Below are 25,947 nucleotides of genomic sequence, written 5' to 3'. Positions count from 1 at the left end.
AAATCTTTGTTTATTGGCGATGATTGGCCGAGTTCTACGAAAGCGGAGCGGTCTCTCTCTGGACGCGGGGCGGAAGAGAATTGGGAGCTGGTTCCTGGCGGCCACAGTAGCCGGTCACGTACTTTGCCACCCTCGTTCCAGAGTAATTCAAGTCGCAGTTTTAACTGTCCAGCCACATGGAAAAAAAGTTATTTAATTCGCAGTTTTAACTTGTCCAGCCACATGGAAAAACGCTTAGTTCTTTATTGCGCTCGCACTTCCGCTGTCTCCGAGGTAGAGCCCATCAGCAGATGGTAAAGCCAGCACAGCACGCCGCCTTGTGCCGTACTGTCGGCAACATAGGCAGTTCCCTCCTGTAAGACTTCAGTTGATTTTTCGTCCGCCCAAAATTCGAAATGAGGTTTCATAGCGGTGAAACCTGTAGAACCACTTAGCCTCCTTAGATGATTTCGTGGTACTGCATCTGATTACCCACTTGTTTATCGACATTAACATTCTACCTCTTCTCTTTGACCTCTTTTCTCATGGGAGAAAAGCACATCAGATTTTTCGTAGTGTCGTTTGTACTAAGTTCTTGCAACACCTCTATCAAGTGAGGATTATTTACATATTTGGTTTAATTTAACATACATGTTTGTTACTTGTAGAAATTCTTGATCAATTTTGTGTTCTATTCAAATAAAGTAAATGTAATTGTAAACTTTTAGGACAACATTTTTCTGCTAAACAGTCATACTCACCATAATCCTTTCCCATAATCATTTTCGGAGGGGGAACTTTGATCAATTAATTTAATAAATAAAATATGAGAGAGGCTAGCCACCCCACGTAGGATTTATATCAGGGCCAACGTAAGGTTGCGTTACACAACGTGCGCAGATTCAGTATAAACCCGCTTGGGTGTGATGTGTATAACATCGTGATTCTGCCCCCTGACTTGGATATTATTTAAGGACGCCACGGTAGCAAACATGCGACTAGTTTGCAGTTGTTATAGTATATTTACGTATATGTATTTTCTGTGTAACAATACATCATACTGTACTTAAGTCTAGGTGCAATGACACCCCTAATGCATATTGGAGCGAGTTTAATAATATGTCGTTATTATATATCACACAGTTTGTTTTGTATTGGACTTTTAGTGATTTTATACAGTACTTCCTGAATGTTGTTTGACCGTTTTCACTCATACGATGCTTTATATTTACAGAGAAATTATATAGAAGAAGTTCAAAAAATGGTTCAAATGGCTCTGAGCAGTATGGGACTTAACATCTGAGGTCATCAGTCCCCTAGAACTTAGAACTACTTAAACCTAACTAACCAAAGACATCACACACATCCATGCCCGAGGCAGGATTCGAACCTGCGACCGTAGTGGTAGCGCGGTTCCAGACTGTAGCGCCTTGAACCGCTCGGCCACACCGGCCGGCTGAAGAAGTTCAGGGACGGTCTTTGCGTTTCAGATACCGCAAATGTGAAGTTATGAAAAGTTTAAGATTATCTATTGTTTATTATTTGTTGCATCATTTTTGTTCTTATTCTTTTTCTATTATTTCAAAAAAGTTTTCTAAGTAGTTTTTTTTATCTATATGTTCCTTAAGGATGTCGTTCGGATATTTTTTCGTATGTATGTAAATTTCCAGTTCTTCTAAGATGTTCAGAGTATGACCTTTAGGAACTTTATGTAGAATTTTGCAGAAGAATTCAGAATTTTTTCTGCCTTAAGAATTTCGATTTTCCGATGTTAGTAATAATCTCATTGACAACTTTCACGGTTTCTTGTATGTTCTTTACATCAGATACCAAAGTTTGTTCCCGACTGTCCAATGCATTATTCTGTGCAGTCGTCGCAGGAAATTTTTTAAATGCTCGGATTACAAAAAAATAGGTACCTCATCCTTGCCTGATCTTATTTTTGTTTGTGTGAAATGCAAATCATAAAGAAAAACTCAACCAAGAACTGTACGTAGCACATTTACAGTCAAGCAAAAGTGTAACACTATTAATTTATACTACAGCGTTCATACATAGATATGTTTGGCATACCAGTCGCAACCTATGCACAACATTCAAAAAGACATTTGACAAGTTAATCGAAAATCAGCACTATAAACGGAAACTAACGACTGAAATTGTATCACCACTAAAGTTCTACATGTGTGTAAAAAATCTTACCAATACAGAATTCGCAAATGAAATAAAATTACTCAATACAGGACTAAAATACAGCTTGAAACCAGAGTTTTACAGCACATTTGTAAAACAACTATACCTATAACAAAGCTAGCAACTGACATGGCAAATTTACCAGTACATGAGCAAAACAAGCTAACAGTAAAAGTAGCAAAAGTTAGAGAAACATAAATAAAAAATAGGAAAATCTACAACAAACAGATTTACATAACAAAATACTCTACTAAATAAATAGTGAACTATTAACAGAAAATGCAATAGAAATGACATCAGACAAATCAGATAGTACAGTCATTATAAAAATAACGACTGTATAGATAAAGCAATAATTTGTATCATCCTGCCATCACACAAATACAGCACAAACCAACCAATAAATAAAATACACAAATTAAAAAGCAATTATGTAACGGAAAATTAGTCTTCAGTGACAGAACTGGAAAACGACCGACATGCAAACATAAAGTGCGGAGAAGTGGACGGGGAACATGACAAGCCAGTACAAGTGCAATCATAAGGGCAGTTAAATAAATAGAGAAACAAGAAACATTCTATCATTATATCCATTACGGAATAGTAACACAACTGCTGTGATAATATGTGCAATAACAGTGTTACTTGTCACGAAGACTAAATCCGTGCATACGGTATCATTCCAATTGCTATTCATTCCATGTTTCTCGAACTGATCTTCATTTTTCAGTACTTGAGCATTACGTTTTATCACGTGTAGTACAACACGAAGATAACTCTGAATTTTCGCTTCGTTATAATGTTGCGTGGATTGCTGAAAAGCTGACATAGGTGTGCAGTTCAAAGCAGTTATCAGCTGCTACTGGTATTCGCGTGCTCTAAGAAGATTCTCGGCGAGGTGTCTGGTGGGATTAGCCACGGCCTACTACAAAAATAAAGTTACTTAATGGAAGCCGTGGACTAGCTAAAGCAATAGAACTTGACTGATATCAACCAGAACTGACTGCTTTGTGCTCACTGCCGACTTCAGCCACGACATAGCTATTGATTTCTACCTCAACACGATGTCGAACTGCTGCTTGAGTGTTCAGGCCGAAGATTCTCATATTTCGTTTCTTGCCAACGATAACATGGCGGCCACGAAGCGTCGCTTGAACGTAGTTTCCGATTCTACGGTTACACGACCCTATGACATACAGTGGATCAGATTTCTGGAGAACAAAATGAATTCTTCAAAAACTAGTGCAGTTTCGCTGTATCATTTCAAAACTCAAGAGAGATCCGAAAACTATCAGACTGGCCAGAAAACTGTTCAGTTAAGCTTTGTCTATACTTTCTGCTGACGTGCGAAACAGCGTGATGAAATGCAGCAATAACTGATAAAATATATACTGTACTATCCAAAGTTTTAAATATACTGAGGTGACAGAAAGTCATAGGCTAGCGATATACACATATACAGGTGCGTATCGCATACACAAGGCAAGAAACGGCAATGAATTCGTGGAGATGTCACTTGTACTCAGGTGATTCAAGTGCCTGCAGCGCCTCTGCTGGGCCAGTGACCATATCTGTTGGACCCTAGGCGACAGAAAAAACGACATCTGGTCAAATGAATCCCGATTTCAATTTGTAATTGCTGATGGTAGGGATCGAGTGTGGCACAGACCTCGCGAAGCTATCGACCGAAGTTGTCAACAGTGCACTGTGGTGGTGCCTCCATAATGGTATGGGCTGTGTTTAGGTCATCGGTCTACAACTGGTCGCGACTGGATTGAAGAAAATTACGGACAGTCAGAGCGAATGATTAGACACCCAGATCACTCGAAATGGAGCCGTTGGGAAATTTCTGGGGCATAATGGAGGGGTCAGTTCATGCACAAAATCCTGCGCCAGCAACACTTTCGCAATTATGGACAACTATACAGGCAGCATGGCTCAGTATTTCTGCAGGGGACTTCCAACGACTTGTTGAGTCCTCGCCACACAGAGTTTCCGCACTACGCCGGTCAAAAAGAGGTCCGGCAGGATATTAGGAGGCATCCCGTGACAAACGTCACCTCAGTGTAGTGTATGTCTACATCCTGTAATAATGAGCGATGAACAATCCAGACACCTATTAAACGATGCTAACATTGTTTGCTCAGACATGCCTCTGCTGATGATAAAAATTATGAATGAACCAAGGAAGTAATGATATTAAATTGTCCAATCCCCCTTACTTCTGAATCTAAGACGAAAAACGTGTTTAAATTATTCACATATGGAATGATGTAATGCTTACCAGTATTTATGCTGTCTACCTCACAGAAACAAGTACCGCATTGCAAATGCCGCAGCAAAATTCTCTCAGCATAATATTTAATATTGAGTTTTGAGGAAGATCATCAGCATTTCTGAATACTATGCATAGACAACTTGAACACATATATGAGCAAGGCAACAAACTCGGATTTGGGGAGTAGTGTTACAAATATTCGTCAGTTTTCTGTAGATGCTCAGTAAGCATGCGACTCACCCGAAACATTTCTGAATCACTAAGTTTTCAGTTGCCAATTGCAGCAACAAACCCGCATGCGATATTGTAAAATTTCGTAGCTTATGCGAAGGCAGAAATTATTTCGCTTGTGTGACCGCCTTCTGGTGAAGTATTGCAATATTTTACTAACCTGATAGTTCCTTGCCTCAGACGCCGATACAGTAAGGCTACAGCCAGAAATAAATAAATAGTTCTTAATCACGTACAGACCGATAGTAACTTTTTGCCTGTCTACGACACGCCGGCCGATGCGAACGAATGGAATTCGCAGGCAGGATGATGTGCTCTGCACAGAGACCAGAGTTCTTCATTGTGGTATTGTAGAGCTCAATGGACACAACACTATGTTAAATGTGACTGTGTCTATGAAAGCATAAGTGAAAAGTGGAAATAGCGATCGTTGAAACGTTATTTAACATGTTTTTATTAGGTCCGTTTCTTGTCTACCCGTCTGTTCAGTACCAGGCACTTTGCAAGTACTTACCCGGCCTGATACAAAAGCGCTGGTGACTATCGGAGTGATGATCCCTGTGGAGTTGGCCAGAGTCAGAAAAAGACCAGCCGCGCTTCCGTAGGCGCGAGGGAACAGATAGATGTGGTTGAGGTAGGAGCCGCCGTAAATGGCGCAGCGGAACACCATGGTGAAGACGAACAGCGTGATGATGGCTGGCACGTCGCAGTCGATGAAGGTCAGCGCCAGGAAGCAGATCGCAGGCCCAAAACAAGCTGCCAACATTTCAAGAGCACGGTTGTAATCAAGTACACACTCATGTTATAACCCAATGCGATCGTCAACTTAAACTTAAATAATGCAAAGGACCATTAATCAGTCATTATGTTACATTTAATGAACTTAAGTGCGTTAGTCAAAAGTTATTAATTCAGAGCTAAATGTAATGAAATTAAATCCACTGTCTCACTCAAAAGCTATAGAGCTGTACTCATGTACTCGTTCTGCAACTTACTCAAACATGCAAGAACAAGGATCAAGAAAATTAATCAAACGTAATTTTCTGACGTGAAATATACACACATAAAAAAAAAATTGCGTCACCCAGAACTCCTGGAGATATACGTTGACTGTGGATATTATATCACAGACACAGTCCATTTGACTATTCTGAGATGTCACTAAACCCGCCCAAAGATGCAAATAACCATGCATGAGCAGCGCCTATTAGACGGAGGGGGTCCGACAGCCGTTCAGTTCCAGCCATTCCACCAGGAACGATGTACACGGTTCGTGTTGTCTGTAGTTCAGCCATGCCTAGACGGTCAATACCGCGGTTGCGTCGCGTGCGCATTGTTACTTTGTGCCAGGAAGGGTTCTCAACAAGAGAAGTACCCAAGCGTCTCGGAGTGAACCAAAGCGATGTAGTTCGGACATGGAGGAGATACAAAAAGACAGGAAATGTCGATGACACGCCTCGCTCAGGCCGCCCAAGGGCTACTACTGCAGTGGATGACCGCTACCTACGGATTACCGCTCGGAGGAACCCTGACAGCAACGGTACCATGTTGAATAATGCTTTTCGTTCAGCCACAGGACGTCGTGTTACGACTCACACTGTGCGCAATAGACTGCCTGATGCGCAACTTCAATCCCGACGTCCATGGCGAGTTCCATCTTTGCAACTACGACACCATGCAGCGCGGTACAGATGGGCCCAACAACATGCCGAATGGACCGCTCGGGATTGGCATCACGTTCTCTTCAGCGATGAATGTCGCATATGGCTTCAACCATACAATCGACGGAGACGTGTTTGAGGCAACTCGGTCAGACTGAACGCCTTAGAGACATTATCCAGCGAGTACAGCAAGATGGAGGTTCTCTGCTGTTTTCGGGTGGCATTATGTGGGGGCGACGTACGCCGCTGGTGGTCATGGAAGGCGCGGTAACGGCTGTACGATACGTAAATGCTATCCTCCGACCGATAGTGCAACAATATCGCCAGCATATTGGCGAGGCATTCGTTTCATGGACGACAATTCGCGCCCCATCGTGCACCTCTTGTAATGACTTCCTTCGGGATAACGACATCGCTCGACTAGATTCGCCAGCTTGTTCTCCAACATGAACCCTATCGAACATGCCTGAGATAGATTGAAAAGGGCTGTTTATGGAAGGCGTGACCCACCAACCACTCTGAGGGATCTACGCCGAATCGCCGTTGAGGAGTGGGACAAACTGTATTAACAGTGCCTTGATGAACTTGTGGATAGTATACCATCTCGAATACAAGCATGCATCAATGCAAGATGACGTTCTACTGGGTATTAGAGGTTCCGGTGTGTACAGTAATCTGGACCACCACTTCTGAAGGTGTCACTATATGGTGGTACGACATGCAATGTGTGGTTTTCATGAGCAATAAAAAGGGCGGAAACGATGTTTATGTTGATCTCTATTCCAATTTTCTGTACAGGTTCCGGACCCTCGGAACCGATGTGATGCAAACTTTTTTTGATGTGTGTAGTTGCCACACGTTTATAACGCCAATGTTGCTGAGTAATAATTATGTATGCACCCAGAAATGCATTCACTTACTCAAACTGTAAATACACACCCACATCACACAACCACGTCATAATAATTCCCTTTGATCACTTCTACATCGTGGTTGCGAGTAGTCTGCGATATCAGCGAACAAAGAAACATGGCTTTCAGAGCACGAAAAACCAGCCAAAGTTGCAAATTTTACTTTTTGTATTTACTCGATGATTATTTTCGGGCGGGAACCCATTTTAAAACCATGGTAACAATCAAAAATGCTGTTGCCGAAAACGCAAAAACCTTGTCAAAAAAGTGAAAACGAACAGTTTCATCGCATACAGGTGAGTTATCTGTATGCGCTGTAACTGTTCGTTTACACGTTTTCGACATGGCTTTTGCATTTTCGGAGATACCATCTACAGGGTGTTTCAAAAATGACCGGTATATTTGAAACGGCAATAGAAACTAAACGAGCAGCGATAGAAATACACCATTTGTTGCAATATGCTTGGGACAACAGTACATTTTCAGGCAGACAAACTTTCGAAATTACAGTAGTTACAATTTTCAACAACAGATGGCGCTGCCGTCTGGGAATCTCTATAGTACGATATTTTCCACATATCCACCACGCGTAGCAATAATATGGCGTAGTCTCTGAATGAAATTACCCGAAACCTTTGACAACGTGTCTGGCGGAATGGCTTCACATGCAGATGTGATGTACTGCTTCAGCTGTTCAATTGTTTCTGGATTCTGGCGGTACACCTGGTCTTTCAAGTGTCCCCACAGAAAGAAGTCACAGGGGTTCATGTCTGGTGAATAGGGAGGCCAATCCACGCCGCCTCCTGTATGTTTCGGATAGCCCAAAACAATCACACGATCATCGAAATATTAATTCAGGAAATTAAAGACGTCGGCCGTGCGATGTGGCCGGGCACCATCTTGCATAAACCACGAGGTGTTCGCAGTGTCGTCTAAGGCAGTTTGTACCGCCACAAATTCACGAAGAATGTCCAGATAGCGTGATGCAGTAATCGTTTCGGATCTGAAAAATGGGCCAATGATTCCTTTGGAAGAAATGGCGGCCCAGACCAGTACTTTTTGAGGATGCAGGGACGATGGGACTGCAACATGCGGCTTTTCGGTTCCCCATATGCGCCAGTTCTGTTTATTGATGAAGCCGTCCAGGTAAAAATAAGCTTCGTCAGTAAACCTAATGCTGCCCACATGCATATCGCCGTCATCAATCCTGTGCACTATATCGTTAGCGAATGTCTCTCGTGCAGCAATGGTAGCGGCGCTGAGGGGTTGCCGCGTTTGAATTTTGTATGGATAGAGGTGTAAACTCTGGCGCATGAGACGATACGTGGACGTTGGCGTCATTTGGACCGCAGCTGCAACACGGCGAACGGAAACCCGAGGCCGCTGTTGGATCACCTGCTGCACTAGCTGCGCGTTGCCCTCTGTGGTTGCCGTACACGGTCGCCCTACGTTTCCAGCATGTTCATCCGTCACGTTCCCAGTCCGTTGAAATTTTTCAAACAGATCCTTTATTGTATCGCTTTTCGGTCCTTTGGTTACATTAAACCTCCGTTGAAAACTTCGTCTTGTTGCAACAACACTGTGTTCTAGGCGGTGGAATTCCAACACCAGAAAAAACCTCTGTTCTAAGGAATAAACCATGTTGTCTACAGCACACTTGCACGTTGTGAACAGCACACGCTTACAGCAGAAAGACGACGTACAGAATGGCGCACCCACAGACTGCGTTGTCTTCTATATCTTTCACATCACTTGCAGCGCCATCTGTTGTTGAAAATTGTAACTACTGTAATTTCGAAAGTTTGTCCGCCTGAAAATGTACTGTTGTCCCAAGCATATTGCAACAAACGGTGTATTTCTATCGCTGCTCGTTTAGTTTTTATTGCCGTTTCAAATATACCGGTCATTTTTGAAACACCCTGTATATGCACTGTAACTGCTCATTTAAGCAATTTTGACATGGTTATTCCACTATCGGAAACACCATTTTTGACTTTGTTACGATGATTTGAATATGGGTACGGGCCCAAAACTAGTCATCAAGTGAATAAAAATGTGAAATTTGCAACTTTGACTAGTTTTTGTTGATACTTATTAACGGAAGTTGGCGACCCACAATTATTCCAGCATGTTGGAAGTTCGTGAACGTGCCTTTGCCCATATAGACGTTGTGAGGCTTGTTGTGTTTCGTTGATCGTCGTTTGCGGTCCCACTGTTTCTTTTTTATTCAATGCAGCCGTGCCATTGGCAAAAAATTTAGTGAAATGTGCAAGCAGACATCACGTCCACATTAACTCAATACTAAGAGGGGCGAGGGGGAGGTGTGCTTTGTGCCCAACTTTTATAAATATTTTAAAGTAGCTGTGTACTTTATATTTTAATATTTAAAAAACGTTTTTCTAATAAATTCATGTACCAGGTTCTATCACTGTTTTAAATTTTTTTGCTTGTAGGTAATTAAAAATCAAAGGCTCATTGAGGTGGTAGTAGATGTGACTTTTCACAATGAATGTCATATTGACTATTTTCAGTTCCATCACCCTACTTACGTATCAGTACATCTTCAGAAAGTAAGTTTTTCACAGGAGCCAACACCAGTTCACGAAAATTTTATTTTTTACATTTTTTGATCTTAAAGTACACCCATATTGGTAATATATGTTATCAAAAATGCGTTGATATTGATAGGTTTAAAAGCACTTAGTGGGTGAAGTATTTGCCAGTGATGATGTTTTAACTGTTTAAAACGAAATATTTATCGCAATGAAAAAAAAAAAGCGTTTCAGTAGTTGCATGCATGGTACCAGTATTAATACCACATGCGCACAAATTTCGTAAATATTACGAGTATTTCTGAAGTATCAGTCCAGTGAAGAGGGTTGGACGATTTCACATGTTAACGTCACTAAAAACTCTTCAAGTCAGTGCAGTTGCAACAGCATTCAAGAAAATGTTTGTAGAACAGAGCATACTATTCCGTTTAGACCAAGTCATCCATGCTACAAATACACTGTCAGCAACTGATGTCTAAGTACAATTTCAAGATCGAGTGACTGACACCCACTGTCAGATTATGGTGTTAGGATACTATTTTACTTCCGGATGCCCGTTGGTTGGGTCAACTATCATTGCCTTGTTTGTTTATCTGTGCAGTTTCCGTAGATAAGACTTAAAGACTTGATGGAAGTATGAAGCCATAATCACAATCAATATAAATATGACTTTAAAAATGCTGGTAGGCTGCTGAAATGAAGGAGATCTAGATGGTAGGAAATCCTTTACTGCGCTGGCGCTTTTTGAGCAAAGTCCATCATCAGAGCGCCTAGTAAAAAAGTACAAAGAAACGATGCAAATAATAGTACATACAGCGACTTAGCATTTCAACTTGTTGAAATCGAGTAGAGCAATTAAACAAAACGAAATACATACCACTCCTTAGAAAAGAAGGTTGAGTGGATGCATAATGACGTCCATACAGAACTGACAAACAACATTTGTTGTCTAATACAGTAAGTGACGTAGATCACTCAAAACCAAAACATGAAGTGAGACGGGCTCACTACGGAGCCATAATCAAAGAACAGAGTACATAAGTTGAGCGCCCTCTACATCGTATGATGCGTCGTAAGTTTAAGAAATAAAATCAGTAAAAAACAATTTTATGTTTTGTTATTCTTCATTAAAATTATGAAAAATGACAACAAGTAAAAAGAGCCACCAGAAACTTTCTAGTTTCTTGTGAAATAAAAATAAAACACAGTTTTCAGAGGAAAACTTACGATAGTCCCACTAGAGTTGAAATGGTTGAAATGGCTCTGAGCACTATGGGACTTAACATCTGAGGTCGTCAGTCCCCTAGAACTTAGAACTACTCAAACCTAACTAACCTAAGGACATCACACACATCCATGCCCGAGGCAGGATTCGAACCTGCGACCGTGGCGGTCGCGCGGTTCCAGACTGAAGCGCCTAGAACCGCTCGGCCACACTGGCCGGCCCCACTAGAGTTCCTCACGATTGATTATAGCTGTGAATGCACGAAGTCTGAAGGTAACTTACAGGGAATTTCACAGTATTTAGGTTGCGGCCTTAATGCAAAGCAGTATAAAAGCAGTTGAAGGTTAACATATTGTTAAAAAAGTCCTTATTTAGTTTTTCACTATCACATCATGGAAGAAATCGAATAACCGTTTAAGACAGCTCGTTACCTGCTCATTTATCAAAAGATTCAGATCCTCCTGATAGCTCACGTAAATTTCAATTCCCTCCGTACCTTTACCACCTCAGTGCAGGATGGACAAATCACCATTAATGCTTCTTAAGCAATGCTTGAAATCTCTTATACGGCCCCCTAATGAACTACGGTTACCAGCATATCCATGCTCACAATACGTAACCTGAACATCCCTCCCAGTCTGTCCACTGTAATGCTGCGCACACGAGCCACTACTGACCTCGTAGACCCCCGATTGTGCTAAACTTACTAATCGCTGGATCCAGGCTATGTCGCCGTATTTTGCCAACTTGATTATTTGTCCGAAAACCCATCGTAACGTTGACTCTATGGAACGTATTAGCAATTTTATCTGACACACGACCATAGTAACAGAGTGAGATATAGTTTTTCATCGTTGGCTCTCCGCTTTTCCGCTTCATGTAGCCACGATTAGGGCCGCTGGCACCAATCAGAGAGGGCCAAAGCGACACGTGCGCGGAAAGTGAGTTGGGTAGCTCATAGGAGCTCTGGTCCGCCGCAGGACCGATGCCCACGAGAAAGACAGGTCATGGTGCGTACGTCACAGCACGTGACACTGCAGGTCTTACAAGTGCAGCAGCCGTGTCCGGCGCGGGCCTAGTGATTATTCAGACGAATTTAATAATTCTTGACAGCGTTGTTAAATACATGCAATTTGTCGATAGCACGCGAAAAAAATTAAGACCTCTGCTGGGTACGTTTTCAGTCAAAAATTTATTTCCTGTGGTCCCTGCACGAAGCCAAGCGTTCGCGAAGGGGGCGGCCAGGCCGACTAGCGTGACGTCACAAGTTCGTTGCAGGGCCCGTGTATCTCGTTGGCCCCGCGCGGGACCGTGCGATGTCAGGTGGTACGAGGGGCCGGCGCCACGTTTGTGACTACCGCCCCCGCCTCCCTACAAGAGTTAAGCAACCTTAGTTACCTCCTTTCGACATCCGAAACCAATCTCCACACCTTACTAAGCGTGAGCCCCTGGTCCCTATTAAAGCTGTTGCTGCCGGCAGGAGTGGCCGAGCGGTTCTAGGCGCTACAATTTGGAACCGCGCGACCGCTACGGTCGCAGGTTCGAATCCTGCCTCGGGCATGGATGCGTGTGATGTCCTTAGGTTAGTTAGGTTTAAGTAGTTCTAAGTTCTAGGGGACTGATGACCTTAGAAGTTAAGTCCAATAGTGCTCAGAGCCAAAACTGTTGCTGTTCATTGTAATCTCAGCCACCTCTTTGCCTAACGGAATACCAGTATGTTGACACATGGGACACGAATCTCGTCGTTTCAAACTGTATTTTGTGTCCCTTTTCCAAGCAATGCTCAGCCATGGCCAACATGTCGAGCTCCCTTTGTTTAGTGCGTTTCTTGTGCTCGGTATATCGCTCTGCAACTGTGCGAATTGTCCGACCTAAATAGATACTGCCACACTCGCAAGGGATACCATACAAGCCGGGCGCACGAAGAGCTATGTCTTCTTTAACAGGTCGCAGCATATCTTATATCTTGGGGGCGGGTGGGAAAACTTGTCTCAGTCTACGCCTCTGCGGTACACGTCGTAAGTTGCTGCTCGTTGGCCCAGAGTATGGCTGAATTTTATTCGAATTGGCGAGGCACGAAAACCGAGAAGATTTTATTCAGGGGTGGAAACGATGTAAGTTACAGTCTTTACGTATTCTGATGAACACTTATACGTGGAAATCACGCTGTGATACTTGATATAAACATTGTGTGTGTTTCTGTTTTCTTTCCCCCTAAAACGGTGCATACTGTGGCTCGCTTTCGTGCATAGTCTCGTATAGGCCTAGGAAGAAATATCACCTGCCTGCCTAATATGATGTTTTTAGCAGAGCACATGTGTTTTGTACAGTTATGGGACAATTTGCGTGTGGAAATACTGCAAGTTACATCATTTCCATAGTTTAGGTGCATCTTTTACATGTGAAAGTGACAGTAAGGTTCTGATGTATTTTTCTCATATAGATTTAGCACTTGGAAATACAAGTTACACACTTAAGTATTTTGATAAATAATACACATACTTCAGATACTTGAACATGAAGCCAGTATACACAGTACAGAGGAAAGTTAAACTTTCTGATAAAATGTAACATGACTGTGTGATATCTGATTATTTTTATGCTTTTTTTTGCTATTTTTAAGGGGAGTACTTGGCTTGCCAAATCGGGAAGAAGGCTTCACATTTTCTTGCTGGAAACGAGCAGGCCTAGGCTTCCGTCTCATTGTCTGGCATTAGCACAGAAGGTGAGCCACAGAGGCTCTTGAGAAAAGATGTTGGTCCCCAGGGCACTGCAGTTTCCAGAAGTCGGCTACAGTAAGCTCCTGCGCCCGACTTTGTCGACAAATGCCGTTTTCTCCTTTTAATGCAGTCTGTCGTTAAGGCATTGGATATCTGTAGTGTGTCACTGAGTGTGACGACTTCACCTCACTGTACGCAGATCTGAGAACAGACCACTGCAACTCTGCTCGGGGACAGACAGAAAATTCGTACTGTTCCATTGCACATACATTTTGTTATCCAATCAAATGTGTCTTATCCACCACAGTGCTTTGGCTTGGAGGGATCGACCAATGTGTGAAGCATCGCTAGCAGCTGATACCAGCCTTTTGCATGTTAAGATACGATCTGGAAGCCAAGAACAGTCCAACGACTTGCGGGGTAAGAAATCACTCTCATTCTGCCAACGGCCTTGTCAAAGAGGGCACAGGACCAGGTTTAGAGCACTTGCACTCTAGCTTTTGAAGTGGGAAACTACTCCTAAAGGTGGAAGAATCATCAATGATAAATGGGATTAGGATCCACAAGGCAACGGAAACCACTGCATTAAAGACACATAACGCGTATATACAGGACATATGGCCAGTAATTGGAAGAGTCTGAAGCAAAACCTTCAGGACTAGTCTCCTATTCGGATTTCCTTGAGGGGACTGCCAAGAGGGAGGTGACCATAAGAAAAAGGTTGAATAACCAATGAAAGGACAATGTTCTAAGAGTCGGGGTGACGGATATCAGAGGCTAGAAAATCTGAAAATGGAAATGCAAAGGCTCAATGTAGGTATAAAGAGGATCATTAAAGTGAAATGGAAAGAAGACAAGGATTTCTGATCAATGTCTATAGGATAAAATCAACAGCAGTGGAATATGGTATAAAGGGAGAGGGTGAGATACTGTGAACAGTTTAGTGGTAGAATTGTTCTCATCAGAATCAACAGCAAACCAACACCGACAACAATAGCTCAGGTATACATGCTGCTGTCGCAAGCTAAAGATGAAGAGATAAAGAAAGTATATGAGGGTACTGAGCGGGTAACTCAGTAGGATTGGAATGCAGTTGTAGGGGAAAGAGTAGAAGAAAGGGGTACGGGAGAATATGGGCTTGGTAGTTGGAGTGAGACAGGAGGTAAACTAATTGAGTTCTGCAATACGTTTCAGTTATTAATAGTGAATACTTTGTTACAAAATCACAATAGGAGGAGGCATACTTGGAAAAGGCCGGGAGATACGACAGGATTTCAGTTAGATTACATCATGATCAGGCAGAGATTTTGAAAACGGGTACTCGATTGTAAGGGGTACCCAGGAGCAGATATAGACTCAGATCACAATTTAGTAGTGATGAAGAGTAAGCTGAAGCTTAAGAGACTGGCCAGGAAAAATAAAAGTGCGAAAAAGTGGTACCAGAAGTACTAAGGAATGAAGAGATATGCTTGAAGTTCTCAGACGCTGTAGATACTGCAATAAGGAATAGCTCAGTAGGAAGATCAGTTGAATAGGAATGGATATTTCTAAAAAGGGCAGTCATAGAAGTTGACAAGAAAACCACAGGTACAAAGAAGGTAACTGCAAAGAAACCACTGCTAACAGAAGAAATACTTCAGCTGAACGACGAAAGAAGGAAGTACGAAATGTTCAGGAAAATTCAAGAATACAGAAATATGTCACTTACGAACGTAAGAAACAGAAAATGTAGGGAAGCTACGGCGAAATGGCTGCAGGAAAAATGAGAAGACATAAAAAAGAAATGATTGTCTGAAAGACAGACTCAGCATACAGGAAAGTCGAAACAACCTTCGATGAAATGAAAAGCAAGGGTTGTAACATTAAGAGTGCAATGGGAATTCCACCGTTAAGTGCAAAGGAGAGAGAGGGTAGATAGGTGGAAACAGTACACTGAAGACCTCTATGAGAGGGAAGACTTATCTGACGACTTGATAGAAGAAAGAAAAGTCAATGTAGGAAAGATAGGGTATCCAGTATGAGAATCAAAATTTAAAATAGGTTTGGAAACTTGCGATCGAATAAGGGAGAAGGGATAGATAACACTCTACCAGAATTTCTAAAATCGTTGGGGGAATTAGAAACAAAATGTTGATGTACAGAATATATGAATCTGGCGACATACTATCTGACTTTTGGAAAAACATCATCTTTACAATTCCGAAGATTGCAAGAGCCGACAAGTGCGAGAGCGCAATCAACTTAACAGCTCTTGCTTCAAAGTTGCTGACGAGAATAATATACAGAGAAGAAAAAGAAAAGTGAGAATGTGTTAGATGATGATAAGTTAGGCTTTAGGGAAGATAAAAGCACCAGAGAGGCAGTTCTGATGTTAGGGTTGACGATGGAAGCTAGCCTAAAGAAAAATCAAGACTCGTTCACAGGATTTGTCTATTTGGAAAAAGCGTTCGACAATGTAAAATGGTGCAAGGTGTTCGAAATTCTGAGAAAAACAAAGGTAAGCTATAGAAAAATACTGGTAATATACACTATGTACAAGAATCAAGAGGGAACAATAAGAGTGGGAGACGAAGAACGAAGTGCTCGGATTAAAAAGGATGTGGGACAGGGATGTAGTCTTTCGCCCCAACTGTTCAGTCTGTACTTCGAAGAAGCGATTACGCATATAAAAGAAAGGTCCAAAATGGAATTAAAATCCAAGATGAAATGATATCAATGATAAGATTCCCTGATGAAATTGATATTCTCAGTGACCTTGAAGAAGAATTACAGGATCTGCTGAATGGAATGAACTTTCTAATGAGTTCGGAATATTGACTGAGAGTAAATCGAAGGAGCGGTCTAACGCATTGCTCTCCGGGCTGGAATGTGTGCCGGTCCCCGGCACGAATCCACCTGGCTGATTAGTATCGAGGAACGGTGTGCCGACCAGTCTGTGGATGGTTTTTAAGGCGGTTTTCCATCTGCCTCGGCGAATGCAGGCTTGTTCCCCTTATTCCGCCTCAGTTACACTATGTCGGGGATTGTTGCGCAAAGTCTTATCCACGTACCTGTACACCATAATTACTCTACCACGCAAACATTGGGGTTACACTCTTCTGCTGTGAGACGTTCCCGGGGCGGTGGGGGAGGGGGGGGGGGGGGTTACTGGGGGCCGAACCGCACAATAATCCTGGGTTCGGTGTGGGGCGGCGGTGGGATGAGTGGACTGCTGTAGCCTGTTGTTGTGGGATTATGTACCATTTGAACCACTGAGGGCCACGGCGGGGACGAAGCCGGTCCGTCGTTTCTAGGTCCCCAGTTCCGTACAATACAATACAAACTGAAGGAAGATGAAACTAATGAGAAGGACCAGAAATGAGAACAGCGAGACTTAAAATAAGGGTTAGTGATGACGAAGTAGATGAAGTTAAGGAATCTACTCCCTAGGCAGCCAAATAAGCCATGATGGTCGGAGGAAGGAGGATATAAGAAGCAAACTAGCACTAGCAAAAAGGGCATTCCTGGCCAAGCGAAATCTAGCAGTACCAAACATGGGCCTTAAGTTGATAAAGAAATTTCTGAGAATGTGCATTTTGAGCACGGTATTGTATGGCGGTGAAACATGAAACGCGGGAAAAGTAAAAAAAAAGAAAAAAGAAAGAGAAGAGAGTCGAAGCATTTGAGATGTGGCGTTACAGAAGAGTTTTGAAAATTAGGAGGACTGATGAGGTAAGGAATGAAGGGAGGATCTGCGCAGAGTCGGAGACGAAAGGAATATGTGGAAAACATTGACGAGAAAAAGAGACATCTATTAAGACATCAGGGCATAACTTAAAGAGTACTAGAGGGAACTGTTGAGGGTAAAAACTGTAGAGGAAGACAGAGATTAGAATACATCCACAAAATCATTGAGGACGTAGGTTGCAAGTGCAACTCTGAGATGAAGAGTTGGCAGGGGAGAGGAACTCGCGGCGGGCCGCATCATACAAGTCAGAAGACTGACGGCTCAAAATAGAAAAAAAAAAGACAAGATTGGGAAATTTCTGCAGGGTTCCCCCGTATTCGAACAAATAAAGCAATATTTTCGTCGCCACACTGGCAGTACGATTGGGTTATCCCATTTACGTGGAGTTTCCTAAAAATTTGGGAGTTAGAGGAGACTAATTTCAGACATTTGCGACCCTTCAGGAAGGAAGAGAGACTTCTTGTCTTGTGGCCCAGTGGAGAGCGCACTTGCTGACTCCGATTTGGGCGATCTTTATCTGGTGGAGACTGGCACGCCCTAGTCCACGTTTGCCAAGTTTGGTGTAGCATTTCGCATTAGCGCTACGTACTTTCTGAGCAACTGACACTTTGCAGGAGTTACCGTCGCAACTTGCGTTACCTGATTAATTGTTTTGTTTCGTGGATCCTGAACTCGTTTACTGTGTGAGCTGCACAAATTAGGAAAGCTTTTAGTGTTCCCAATTATTCTTCTGTGGAAATGGGGTACCTTCCCTCAGCGCTGGGGTGGGGGGGGGGGGGGGGGAGGGGTTGGTCTTTATGAAAATAATCTCCTGGAGAGTTTTGTGTTTCAGTATCGGGAGACATTGTGCTCGTTGTGTTGGAGCAATTTCTCAGCCGGTTTTACGAGACTTTGTATGAATTTTACGAAAAACTTCGTCTTTCCCATTTTAAAATGTTATATGTCGAGATCTTACAGAAATTAATGACTCATTAAATTAAGACATGATTTGAATCTCATATCCAGACAATTGTCTTACAACTGATAGTGGTTGGGCTATCCTCTAAAAAATAAATATAGCCAATTTATCAGCATTTCTAATTTATTTGACTCATTGTGAAGGTGTTCCGTTGTAAAAATGGATAAAGCATCTGACCGTTTAACTTGTATGCATATCTTGTGATAAGTTGCTTTACTAATGTATAACAAGCATTATACTCGCTCGTCTAGCGTGATATTTAGGATATTATACGGCTGACTGCATACCTACATGTACTACAAACGAAACAAACGACGCCAACATTCCTAAATACTACAAGGCTTTTGGACACTTATGAAAATGGCCCAAAATTCAGGTGTGTGCGTGCGTTTATGTGTGTGTATGTGTGCGTGTGTGTGTGTGTGTGTGTGTGTGTGTGTGTGTGTGTGTGTGTGTGGGTGGGTGGGTGGGTGGGTGTGTGGGTGGGTGGGTGGGTTGGTTGGTGAATGGGTGTGGGTGAGAGAGGAAGAGAGACAGAAAGATAGATAGAGAGAGAGAGAGAGAGGGAGAGGGAGGGAGAGCAAGAGCGTGCATGCGCGCATTAGATTGAGCGTCCACTGTGCCTTACACAAAGTATGTTATAAATTAGTCGAACGAAACTCATTGACAAGTGCTGCTTAACCCAAAAGCTAGATCACCAATGCCAAGTTGCAATAATACTCTCGATATTTTTATGTATTCTTGAAAAGTAATTGAGTACTTTTGCACATCGCACAAATTTCAGACCACTCAAATGCTTTTGAAAATGACTTCAATGTAGACAATCCTTTCAAACATGGAGCAATATTAGCAAGTTTGGGTACCCTTGAAAATGTTGGCAGCTTATGCAAAATTCAGATTTTTCAGATACTTCTGAATGTGATGCAAAATTTAGATTATTCAGATACTCTTGAAAAGGGCACCATTGGGTCTGTAAAGCATAACTGCACTTTTGTGCCATCTTGGATTTTTTGCAAATTCTCACCGCCTCCATCTTACATTTTTTTTAAATTTTCCGCTACTACAGTTTTGGATTTTTCGGCAACTGCGACGCCGACTAGCAGCGTTCACTTGACCTGTGGCCTAGTTTCGCCACAGCCACGCTACTGAGGCGCAATCTAGATAGCAGCAATGACTGACGTGCGTGCGGTGTCACTGGTAGGATTGGAATTCTTTGTCCTAAAGTATCTCACACGTTTAATCAGATTTAACTCTATTGAACGAGATGGGCTCTCCACTTTGTGTGATGTGCTCATGTTGGAGATCAAACCGCGTCTTTTTGGGGAGTTATCGGAAGTCGAATGTAGCTGGGTACTTATTGTAAGTGTACTGGGTACTGATATCGATCCTGTAAGTTACGCATCGAATGTACCCTCTCTTGTCTATGCCAGGTTCAGGCTGTACAGATACCCCATATCACGAGAGACGTGTGGTTTTGGCGCCTGCCGACTTTGGCGCACGAGAATTGGTCAGTCTGGTCTGAGCATACGTGCAGGGCAGTTAATGGGTTTACGCAGTTTGCGTGGTTGCGTGTCAAAATGAGCAAGTTTTGTGAGAACATTAATATTTGTTGATCATCATCAGTCATATACAAATTGGACAAGACGGAATATTTAGTCTTTCCAGCCTGGGTCAGGCAACCAAGCAGTTCGAACGCTAGCGTGCATTGCGGAGAAGGACGCGGAAGTGTAATAATCATGGATTAAGACTAACTTCGGATTTGATGAAAGAATATTCAGTACTACGGCGAGCGTATCGAACATAACAGCAATGGCTATTTCATTCTTGTGAGTGGAACTGTGAGATGAATGAGAGTTAGGTAACTCACGGACATTTTCCTTCGCAATTACAGCACAATATGTTTAATGTTCATTTAAACTGTGACTTATTTCAACAGACCTCCTCATGATTTTTTTTGTAAGGAATGATATTCAGGAAGTGTAGGAGTTACATAGGGCACGTGTCACTAGGCATACAGTTAGAAACGTTCATATTTGTGTTGCTTGTACCTTGGGTGTAAGTCTGCCCTCCAGTGCTGTCCTTAAAATGCAATGCAGTGCCAAAGTTACGAGAGCACGCTAATCAAAACAAATTTTTAATAACGTTACTGGAGGAGGCTTACGATATGTACCAAGAACAGAGTGCGCATGCCAATGCAGGATAACATCCGTACAAACCGCAGCTGCCACAGTGCCACAGGGAAATGTAATTGGTGTTATATGTGTACTTAACGTGATGTTGATTAAGACGAGAAGATCGGTGTTATCATTTCGGGCACTTTTCACATAGCTAAACCGGGACTTATCTGTTAACACGGCACTACATCCACTTTTCCTGGTTCCACTCACAATGACGTGTCCCTATAGCCAAGCCTCAGACACGCCTCATTGTCGGAATGTTATATGTGATCGCGTCGTTGCTTGCGAGAGGGAAGGGAATTAGCTGACTGCAGTCCTTAAAACCCCAAATACACTGACAGAAAGAAAGTCACAACGCTAAGAAGGAGTCATGCGGTATAAACAAAAGTTGTTAGGCGTGTTTCTACATCTGAAAGGTGATGTCTATTCAAATTTGGTGCCAGTCGCCTAAGAGTGACCCTAGTAGCAAATCAGGTTTACTTTAAATACGCGCTGTAATGGTCGTGAGCGTTACTTTCTTTTGAGCCTGGACGTGGTGAGTTTTTGTTAGTCAAGAATACATTTAAGGCGACAAAGACGCCATTATAGACACGTCGCTGAGTTTGAATGGGGTCGTGTAATAGAGCTACGAGAAGCTGGATGTTCCTCCTGTGATACTGCAGAAAGATTTGGCAGCACTGTAGCCACTGTACACGATTGCTAACACTGGTGGTCAGGAGTATATTGTGGTGTCACCGCCAGACACCACACTTGCTAGGTGGTAGCCTTTAAAGCGGCCGCGGTCCGTTAGTATACATCGGACCCGCGTGTCGCCACTATCAGTGATTGCAGACCTGCACGTCTAGTCTAGATAGACTCCCTAGCACTCGCCCCAGTTGTACAGCCGACTTTGCTAGCGATGGTTCACTGACTACATACGCTCTCATTTGCCGAGACGACAGTTTAGCATAGCCTTCAGCTACGTCATTTGCTACGACCTAGCAAGGCGCCATATTCAGTTACTATGAATGTATTCTGAACAAATAATATTATGTATCATGTACTGTCAAGAGCGACGTTTATCATTAATGGATTAAAGTTAAGTATCAAACTAATTACGTCCACTTTCTGAATTCTAATTCCTTGTCATTTTCCAGACCTCACGTCAGTATAGTCCTTCCCTCCTCACGCCAGCTTGCGTGAGCTAAAACGCCTGCATTTCGGCCTCCATTCGTAACACGGTGTTGGCTCTTCTGCCAACACAACATATATATAGTCACAAGAAGACCGGTCTCTGGACGGCCACATGGCAATACCAAGAGGGAATACCGTGGTGTTCGGCGTTTGGCTCTGGCTCATCGTCCTACATCTGCAGCAGCAGTTTGAGCAGCAGGTGGGGCCACAGTGACACGACGAACTGTTACAAATCGGTTAGTTCAAGGACAACTGCGAGCGTCCGGTGGCGTCAATTCCACTGAGCCCAATCCACCGCCATTTGCGACTTCAGTGGTGTCAAGCGACAGTTCGTTGAAGGACAGGGTGGAGGGCTCTTGTGTGTGCTAATGAAAGCTGGTTCTGCCTCATTGCCAGTGATGGCCGTATGGGGTTAGAAGAACAACAATTGAGGGCCTGCAACCAACCTGTTTGCGTGCTAGACACACCGGACCGGCTGCACCTGGAGTTATGGTCTGGGGTGAGATTTCGTATGACAGCAGGAACACTCTCGTGGTTATCCTACGCACACTGTCCGAAAATACATGCTTCAATCTGATGATTCGATCTGTTGCGCTGCCATTCATGAACGACACTCTATGGGGAGTTTTCCAAAAGAATCAGCTCGTCCACATACCGCTGGTGTAACCCAACATGCTCTACAGTCGACGTCCTTAGCCTACTCGATCACCAGATCTGTCTCCATTCCAGCACATATGGGACATCGTCAGACAACAACTCCAGCGTCATCCACAAACAACATTAACCGTCCCTCTATCGAGCAACAGTGAGCAACAGGCTTCGAACTCCGTCCCAAAAATTGACAACCGGCACCCGTGCAACACAATGCGTCACGTTTGAAAATTTGCATTCAAAATTCTGGCGGTTCCACGGGCTATTAATGTACGAGCATTTCACATTGCAATGGCTTAACTCACACTTACATTAACCTGTGATCATCCAGTGTTAATCACTTAAATGTATTACCTATATAAATGTAGTCCCGAAATTTCATTACTCTACATTAATTATTTTTTAGTGGTGCGATATGCAGTACACAAGTTTTAAAACGGCTCAGACAACACTCGGATGTTGATGGACTCGATCCAGCAGAGTGCCTCGTGGGATGCTTCATGGGGCTTCCCAGTGCCACCAGGGAAGCGTCTGATTGGCTCATTGTTTGGGTGTCACGACAGTCACACACACTGTCACTTGAAAAGACCCACTTGTGCATATTGTATTTGCACCTACCCTCTTCAGTCCGATGTCTGTTTAACTGCACCCACACCTCCCTTGGTTGGTGGAAGCCTGGAACTGGAACTGTTGGATTGTCTACAAGTTCGTGGTTTCGGTTAGGTTAGGTTAGTGTTTTTTAACGTCCCGTCGACAACGAGGTCATTAGAGACGGAACACAAGCTCGGGTTATGGAAGGATGGGGAAGGAAATCGGCCGTGCCCTTTCAAAGGAACCATCCCGGCATTTGCCTGAAACGATTTAAGGAAATCACGGAAAACCTAAATCAGGATGGCTGGAGACGGGATTGAACCCTCCTCCTCCCGAATGCGAGTCCAGTGTGCTAACCACTGCGCCACTTCGCTCGGTCCGTGGTTTCGGGATCTTGTAGCTTGCCACACACGTTTCCTCTCTACGTCCTGGTCGAATCCTGTGGATAGCATTTGGACTCCCATTTCATATGCTGGTCTTCTAGATTTGAGGCGTTTCCTGAGCAGTGATAGCAAATCGTCATGAAGAGGGATCGAGTTGTTTTCAGAAATTTGCTGACAGAGGTTGTGAAGAGCAACCTTTCGACGGACAGATGTTTGAAAGCAGTGGTAGCCAGCAAGTAGGTGTAGACCTGACTGTACCACTAATTACTCTCATTACTGAGTTCAGTTGGACGTCTACTTTCACTACATGGGCGCTTCGGTGCCAAACTGGTGCACAGTATTCTGCTGCAGAGTATACCAGGGTGAGGGATGCTCCTCGGAGGACTAATGTAGTTACTCCCCATGTACTGCCTGCCAGCTTTCTCACAAGGTTTACTTGTGTTTGTATCTTCTTGGCCAAGTTGGAAAGGTGTTTTTTGTATGTTAAAGTTCTGTCCAGAGTTACTCCCAGGTATTTTGGGCTTTCGTTGTATTTGGCTGTGCCAAGACGGCTGAACTGTGGACTGATCATCGCTGATGAAAGGCGATTAGAGAGGTGGAACAGGCTTACCTCGGTTTTAGAAACGTTTGGTCTCAGTCGCCAAGCGAGAGACCTCCACGTGAGCAGTTACTTTTTTCGCCTTCGAATGCATCTTCAACAGAGGTTACGAAATTAACAACAATATGAAACCATATACAAACGGCACTGTTCAGACCCAACCTGGAAACGTGCTCAGAATATGTCAACTGAATGTTGAGGGACTGTCCAGAAATAAGGGCGAAATAGCTATCTAAAATTTTGAGAGAGAATAGGGCGGACGTCTTAGCGCTGCAAGAGACTCATACTGGAGATGACAACGCTCTGTGGAAGCGAAGGCGCATCCCAGGCTATAAGTTAGTGTCCCGAATTAACCACGCTCAATATGGAGTTGCCAGCTTTGTCCGCAACAACTTAAAGGATGTCTCAGTTATTCAATAAGATGAAAAATTCACATAGAGCGTGATTTGAACCGAACAGTATCGCCCTTCGAATGTGTTCCAGCATACTTTCTCTTTTCCTAATCAGATGACAAAAAATCGTATACAACAGAATAAAATTATGATTCATAGTAAATAGGTAAACTCACTATACTTGTTTATAGGCGAATGATAAGTTATCTAACACTGAAATCGAGGTACATAGTAAGGTCTCAAAATGCACAGAAATAATTATGCATATTAAGGAAGGAAAAATCACATACCTCAGGACCGATAAGGCAGATGACACCACAGGTATCGAGTCATAATAGTCTTGTACTCTTATACTTTCTTTCAGTAGATTCTGTTGTACACAATCCGGACTAGCTTCCGCAAATTTCAGTTTGGGGACTGGCGAGTTCTGTGTGCAGTTGCTGTGACTGATCCCATTATTATTAAACTTTGATACGTAATAAAAGGAATAAAAGTATCATTTACTGTGTTGCTCTGCAGCATGACATAATATGGTAAGATTGCTAGTAAATAAGCACATAATTGTTTTTGTACTTTCTGATTTATAGCAGTTTTGTAGTGTTTGTTGTCAAATTATACAGGTAAGCTTTTATACTGATTTCAGTTTTCTTCTTGGATTTGGATTTTTTGGTGGACTAATGAATACTCGTTTCTGCCTCGTCCATCGCCAAGGAACATGGTAGAACAATCGTTGTAAAATTACAACGATTACAGTTTGGTCAAGGGCAGAGTTTTAATCCAGATAGTTTGCTTGTTTGCTGTACTCTCTAGACGAATTAATCAATGTCACAGAGGTAACGCATTTAAGGTGATTAGTGGATTACAGTTGATATGATCGGTTTCATATTTCTTAATGCTTTGGTTTTATATATACTGCATTTCTATCTGCTTGTACGACGTTAGCAGTTTGTTTTTCAATAAACTTGTTTCCACCTATACGGCTGTCTTAACTAAAACTCCTTTCACTTCAGGTGAGGTAGCACCCGTTTTTAGAATCTCGTTTCACATCTGACTTGACTGTTTTTTCAGACATTTCTGATATTTTGCGAGGAATTCTATTGACAAGCTGGCGGAATATATCACTTCCTTCCTAGAGCTCTTTCTAACGACGTCGAATACTTTTTGCTCTGTATTTTATCGCATTTCTCTCATCTGTTATGATGTATTTCCCGTTTTATAGCAGTTTTTGTGTTAAAGTTTCATCAGTCAAGTCTTCAGTATCTAATGATAACAGATCCTCTTCCAAAAGTGTCACAATTTTTTTAATGGTTTCTGATAATCTTCCACTAAGTTTATTTTAATGTCAGACATCAGTTCTGTTTGGTCGGAACGAAGTTTCTGGCCCAGTTGAAAAGTGAACGAATATTATGCTTGTGTGGCTGCCTCCACCGTACTACTACAGGGTAGCCTAATGTTTGCTGTCATGCTAATTTAATTATTTTTGCCACTGAACAAAACCTGCTTTGCGTCGTAGTGTTGCAATGCCTTTTGACAAATCATTACGATTT

The 25,947-nt window shown here is 42.8% G+C and overlaps 1 protein-coding gene across 1 annotated transcript in view; it reads right to left on the bottom strand.

Moving 5' to 3' along the window:
• The window catches only part of LOC124622980 (putative inorganic phosphate cotransporter), a 150,454-nt gene that overhangs the window by 2,016 nt on the left and 122,491 nt on the right, over positions 1–25,947 (bottom strand). Inside the window, exon 8 of the mRNA XM_047148769.1 lies at positions 5,196–5,437. Within this exon, the coding sequence (XP_047004725.1) occupies positions 5,196–5,437 (242 nt within the window). The remainder of the gene's footprint in view (positions 1–5,195; positions 5,438–25,947) is intronic.

This window comes from Schistocerca americana, chromosome 7, assembly GCF_021461395.2.
Source record: "Schistocerca americana isolate TAMUIC-IGC-003095 chromosome 7, iqSchAmer2.1, whole genome shotgun sequence".
In the NCBI taxonomy this organism is placed as follows: Eukaryota; Metazoa; Arthropoda; class Insecta; order Orthoptera; family Acrididae; genus Schistocerca; species Schistocerca americana.
This window is presented reverse-complemented; position numbering and strand designations above follow the sequence as displayed.